This window comes from Mizuhopecten yessoensis, unplaced genomic scaffold (assembly GCF_002113885.1).
Source record: "Mizuhopecten yessoensis strain PY_sf001 unplaced genomic scaffold, ASM211388v2 scaffold10203, whole genome shotgun sequence".
Classification (NCBI taxonomy): Eukaryota; Metazoa; Mollusca; class Bivalvia; order Pectinida; family Pectinidae; genus Mizuhopecten; species Mizuhopecten yessoensis.
In genome coordinates, this window is record NW_018408430.1 from 159,019 (window position 1) to 165,721 (window position 6,703).

The 6,703-nt window shown below is 33.1% G+C and overlaps 1 protein-coding gene across 2 annotated transcripts in view; it reads right to left on the reverse strand.

Annotated features, from left to right (window-relative positions):
• Positions 1–4,696, reverse strand: part of LOC110459751 — a 19,642-nt gene extending 14,946 nt beyond the window's left edge. The window contains exons 1-3 of one of the 2 annotated variants that reach the window (XM_021512166.1): positions 4,565–4,696; positions 4,280–4,334; positions 1,245–1,403 (exon numbers count right to left, since the gene is read on the reverse strand). In XM_021512166.1, the coding sequence (XP_021367841.1) occupies positions 1,245–1,403; positions 4,280–4,328 (208 nt within the window). In that variant the 5' untranslated portion in view covers positions 4,329–4,334; positions 4,565–4,696. The remainder of the gene's footprint in view (positions 1–1,244; positions 1,404–4,279; positions 4,335–4,564) is intronic. The other variant, XM_021512165.1, reaches the window with a different exon arrangement.
• Positions 4,697–6,703: the final 2,007 nt, after the last annotated feature.

Here is a 6,703-nt window from a genome sequence, read left to right on the forward strand (position 1 = left end):
CATGAGATCAGGGCCCTTGCTGCGTCATGGGCCCTCCTCAATGGGTCCCCCTTTCAGGAGGTCATGTCCGCAGCTTTCTGGCGCGGACAGACTACCTTCACGGATTTTTATCTCCGGTCCTTGGCCTCTCATTCTGATGGATTGTATTCCCTTGGACCGGTGGTGGTTGCACAGTCTGTGGCTGTTCCTCCACAGTAATTCAGTGATTTTAAATAGTATGCTATCAGGCACCACGGTGGTACACCTGCTCGTTTCACGGGGAGGTTTTCCATTTTTTAATTACTTTCGGGGCTTTATTAGGGGGGTTCCTTGAACCTTTTCCCTACCTTGAGCATGTCTCGAGTTTGTTCCGTCAGCCTGGTCTGCCTGGATTCGAAGCCTCCACTACGGTAAGACGAATTCGCATACTAAAGTTATGGTAATTATTACTGAAATGAAATTGAGGTTTTTGAAGTAAAACCAATTTTCATGATGTAATACTTACCATAACTTTATGGAGTCCCACCCTGTATTCCTCCCCTTGCCTCCTCATCCTGGCTGCCTTTAGGCTCCATAAAAGGGGGTTTGAGGAAGGGAGATCACTCCGTGGCTCTGTCATCGAGATAGAGGTTACGTCACGGTAGGGAGGTAGGGATATTTGAATCTTTTGTTTTTGGGCTACAAAGATGGGTGTAGGTATTGTATATGCATACTAAAGTTATGGTAAGTATTACATCATGAAAATTGGTTTTACTTCAAAAACCTCAAATTCATTAAAAAAGGGCGGGAATCAGAAGTGTAAGAATTAACGCCATATTATAATGACGTCACGCTTAACAACAAGGCTGCGCGCCTTTTTGAATGGGATACCAAACGCAATTCCGACTGTTCTGCTTTTTGGTATGATTGCTTATACAAATGTTATAAATTGTTTTTTATGTAAATACTTAAGTGTGAGTACCAAACATTTACCAAACATTTTACCGTCGCTTCATTTGTATCTTAATAACAAATCGTTGCCTTTGAATGCAGCGAATAGAAGATACAGGTATGATTGGTCAATACCAAAAAGTGATATTTTCACACTGCAAATATCACTTTTGATATTTATCACAGTGTGAAAAATATCAGTTTTATCAAGTTGATAGAATCCAATATTTCACTGGAAAAAATGTAATACATATTTATATTACATTTACGTCCATACATCAAATTGAAAATGCCTACTGCTAAGAACTTACGTGAATGTTTACAGTAATACTCACTTTTTGTTGTTGTTGGTGTTGCTGTTGTTGTTACTGTTGTTGTTGCTACTGTTGTTGCTGCTGTTATTTGTGGTGTTGTACACATTGCCGTAGTACATATGCCGTTATTTTCACATGTTGCATTTTCTGCCTGTCCCAATGCACAAAAGTTCGATCCGTCTGAAATTTCAAAAGTTTATTTCTTTAGTCTGAAGAGTCACATAAAATATACTGTGTTTTGGTGGTTGCTATTCACTACAAATTACTTCAAATTACACAGTAATATACAATTGAAAACTCCTTTTACATCTTATTCCCCCCCCCCCCCCCCCACACACAAAAGAAAAAAAAATTCTTATATAAAACTCTTAAGTCACAACAAAAGCAACCAATGCGTAATTAATTATCACAAAATAAGCATCATACATTTCCAGCCACACTTGCATGATATATAGGACTTTCGATAATTTACTTTAATGCTGCCGATTGATACCAAAAAATGCCTACACATTAAAAAACATGTATTTCCTTTGTCCCAAATATACTAAGATATATTTATTTATCTGAATGAAAAACTTTCTGTGCTATCATAGCATTTCCTTAATTGCCACATGTCGTGCATTCGTTAAATCCCGTTGTTAATAGCAATTTGCACCAAGTGTAAGATGGGAAATGAAAATTAAAATTTAGAGTACCATAGTCCAGTCCTACGTGCGTCCCAATATTGTGTTTACTTTGCCCAGAAGTCTTACAAAACAATTATCTTATAGGAAGTGTTTTACCAAATCTCAGTATCCTCGACTTCTTTGCATGTCTATTGCGATTTACAACATATATACAGGGAGCATACACTCTTTGGTACATTGTCATTGAAGTCCCAGCAATATATATTGTCTTAAATAAGTTATGTCTTGGAAAATCAATAGAAGATGGTAGTTTTGATTTACACTGATATCTCCTTTGCGATCAAGGGGATATAGCTTGGACCAGAATTTAAAAGAGAAGAAAAAATAACTAGCGAACTAACTAATAAAACATAAATCTTTCTATGGTCGAATCGAGGATATCATAATTAAACTCATGTCTTGAAACGTCCGATGATATTTCAGAAAATTTGCAAATTACATCATACCTCCTCCGAGTGAAGTGACATGACAAATCCAAAAATGTAATCATGATCTAGGGCATCGTGCCATTGATAGGCAGTAAGCAGCAAATTGTAGAATAAAGTGAATTTCATATGGCTGGGTCTCGTCGCTCAGTGCTGGAGTGAGGTGCTAGTGTACTAAATATATGTAGAGAAAAGGAAAATTCACGGATGTCTCTCATTGCTGAAATAACGCATTTAAGTAAAAGTTAGTGTTTTTTGTTTCAAATTTGGGTTATATGCGTGTTTTATTGAGTAAGAACGCACACTCCCCATCACCCAACGCTCCACCCCCACCCCCTTAAAAACTCTCAAAGGTCTGAGATAACAATAGTTGGTAAATACCTATGCTATTCAAAAGCATTGGCTTTTTCCTATAGTCATGATAACAAGCGTACAACATGGGATTATGTTATGTCCAATGGCTAGGTCTGATGATGCGTTACAAATTAACAACCCTTTTATCGAAGACCATCAGACTTGAGGTTAAAAGTGAAATTCCATATTCCATAATAAATTACTATTTCCTAAATAGTATACCTGAAAAAATATGTAACGTGTTTAGTTGCTTACACGTCATATTATTTTTAAACCAGAGTCGCTATCAGCATTAGCGCTATTTTTTTTAAGAGACAGATAATTTGTTATAATAATGACAATACTAAATAAACACATTTATAAAGCGCTCTATATAATTTTTAAAATTACTCCAAAGCGCTTTACAACACATGAGAAAAAGTATTCCTTCAGTGACAGTTATAAGTATAGTAGTTAATAAAGGCATAACATGGTATTCTAATTAACTTCACGAATAATTAAAGAACATAGCAATGCTATATTATATATGTACAGGGAAGGATATTTCCACCACAACTATCGATATAATACTTGTAAGACAACCTCGGAATGTAACAGTATAGGTATCATATGAAGTTCGAGTTTGCAATTTCGGTTACACCTAGGGCTTGAAGTTCTTAAATGTCCCTCTTTAATCAACGTTATCATGCGACAGTGTTAACCTAGAGATTTATATAACGTTCCATATGTCCTAGCTATATCAGTATTAAGATTATGGATTTGATACAGGCTATGATGATCTGACATATTCATTACCTCAATATGTGTAGATCATTTGTCTTACATTTAAAAAAAGGGGCGTGTTAGAGTTTAAAGTTGTATCTTTTGTCTCTAACAATAACTGAAAATGTTTTATACCATATATCCTTTATGAATCGTCGAAAGGCAAAAACTTTGACGAAAAAAATTCCATTACACACATTCATAATGGAAACAATCATATTGCATTTTGTTGTAAAAAAAAAAAAAAAGTTTTTAATTATTTACCTCTCATGTGAGAAGTAACTATTGCAAACTAAAAGTAATTTTATCGGGGACTTTCTTTTCTTTTAAATTAGAAATATCAGTTTCTTTTATTCTATATTCCGCTTAAATCTTATTTGGCGGCAAATCTTAATTAATAACACACGTTACATCCTTGTTTCAAATCTGTAAAATCCTATCAGTATTTTTGTTTTTTTAAATGTTACTTAAAATGAAATATCGATAAACTAGAGTTTGCTACCTTCAAAGTAGTGGAATGTTTAAGTTTGAATAACTTAACAGTTTCGACCTATATTTGTTCTTTGTTATAAATGTTTCAGTAAAATAATTATGTTGCATGTACTTTTTACTTATTTTTAGGTAGATAGCTAAGCTCAACTTTCATTTAATAATCTCAGATATCCCCAAAACCTTTTTGTTATCGTTTTTGAGTGTTGAACAGAATACACTCTAGTAAGATTTCCAATATAGACATAATATACAATTTCTACCTATGACAGAATCTAGCAAAAATAGATAAAAACTTTTTTTTATATAAAATACTAAATTCAAATGTATGTGTACTCACATGTAACGGATATCAGGGTTGAACAAACGAAAATGAAAATACCCTTCATATTTGCCTGCAAGATATAAAGTTGAATTCAATAAACGTAATATTTAATTACATTGTCATCTTGAACAAACTTAGTTTCTTTTCTGAACCAAACCTTAGCTATATTATAACATTGTAATAATAATGATATGAAATCTCTTATGTTCTTGTATATATATATATTCGAAAATCATGAACAAAATAATGTCTTTAAAATGACATTCGTTTCTATCAAATAATATTACAAAATAGCTTTACCTACTTATTTGCTGGATCTGTACCCGCAACTGCTACACTGCGTTGTTACCATATCCGTTTATATAGCAGGTTTATTTACATATTGCCTTAGTAACACGATCAACTGCGCCTGTGTCATTTAGAACAACCCCCAACAAACAGCTCGGGTAGACCGTGTCTTAATAAAACTTTATAATACTCCTATCACAATGTAAGTGCTTGTCTTTATATTGTTATAATCAATGTTGAAAGATACTATGCTGCTACACGTTTCGTCCTGTTACATTTCATATGCTAGACATACACGAGTCATATTGTGCGAAATTACAGTTCCGTACTATCGTTTAAAATAATTGTTAACCTGATGAGGTATAAAATAAAAATTAAAAACAAAAACAAAAAACACCGGTGCTATTTGGAAGTGGAAAGCACATTAGAATATATACGGATCTGTCTCTTATATATTTATACAATTTTTTGAAGCTGACATAAAAACATAATTTAGACTCGTTTTTATCATTCATGTGCAATCTAATATAATCACGTTTATCTAGGAAAGGCATACTATTGAAAGGTAACTGTGAGCTTAATGACGGATGTAGCGGGAATTATATTGCAAAAAAAGTAATAAATCTTTGTTTTGATTAATTGAAAACGAGTTAGTTTGTTACACCTGGCTTAGGAAATATATTTAGTATTAATAAAGTAATTATTTAAAAGGTAAATTGAAGGAGAAACAATTTTGATTTTTTTCATGTTATTATTGTCGTTAAGAACCATTAGATATGTTTTATAAATTAAAACTACAAACCGTTCTGCCAACAGCATTTGTTATGCATATGACTTTGTAGAGCTGGACTTGTTAAATATCATAAACGGTAATTGAATAAAATGTACATAATCAAGCTTGTACACCGTTCACTTATCTTTTTTTATTATATGATGTATGACATGTTGTAACGTCAGAAAAATCATCAACATGTGCAAGCTTCATAATGTTTTTACATAAAGTTTTGATTGATTGCGTTTTTCAAAACTATTAATAGTGTGTCAGGTCAATTCGCAATCAAAAACATTACGCTTTTATACCTCTCTCTAGGTTTTTCTAGAAAACCAAATAGTAATTAAGCTAGCCAGGTTAATGCTAATAATATATGATTTGAACAAAATAGATAAATCGTGTATACAGTGTGAGGAAGACCTAGCATATGTACAATGATGTTGCCTGGGAAATATATCTGCATTTTCTGGAAGGACTTGTGGGTTCAATGGGCGGTTACCAAACTGGTTTGTCCGGATTTGATGTGTGTTCCCTTTATGCGCATGTGTATGTTAATTGTCGAGCAGTCGTTAGGTAGAGTTTGACGTGCAACATAGAGCAAGTTTTAAATCACACAAACGAACTGCTGAAAAATTGGTTCTTTACGCTACCATTTACACACTCATCAACCCATAAGGACATTTTCTGTAATTTGTAGACATCCAGTTTGGGTGTGCTTATTTCTTAGGTAACGATTTATATTTGACAAATGTTACTGTTAAATGCTTTGTCTTTATTTCTACTTCTGAGGTTTTCTTTTCGTAGGAGGAACGGAACTTTATGTTGACAGTCAAACAAAATTACTGTTGTTCCGCAATTGAGCAGAAGTGTACATGTATGTACGGCGATAAAATCCTTTTTTTTTAAATTGATGTTTGTTTCGCAGGATTTAATCTGAGACACAGTATCGAGCATTGTCAATGTAAATAATCAACTTCCTCGCATTTTTCATTTCAACATATTTTATTGACATAGAAGAATGTTACACTGTCAAAAGGATTGGACAACAGGCTTAGAGCCTATATAAGTCCTCTCCAATGATGGTAGATTCACGTATATGGACATAATGGATTTATATTATAATAATAAGATTTTGCTTACTGTCAAAAATTAATCATTGTAAACAAGTAACATATTTGGCGTTAGAACCTTTTTTTCTCTATTTTTAGACAATAAGTCACTACAAAAATTAATGTACAGTACTGTTCATTTCTAAGACCTCATGCATCTGATGTTAAATAATATGATATATACATAACTATTTAGTAACGGATACAGTATGAATATTTACGAATTGGCCCGATGATTTAATTTCTGGTACATATAAAATTTAATCAACA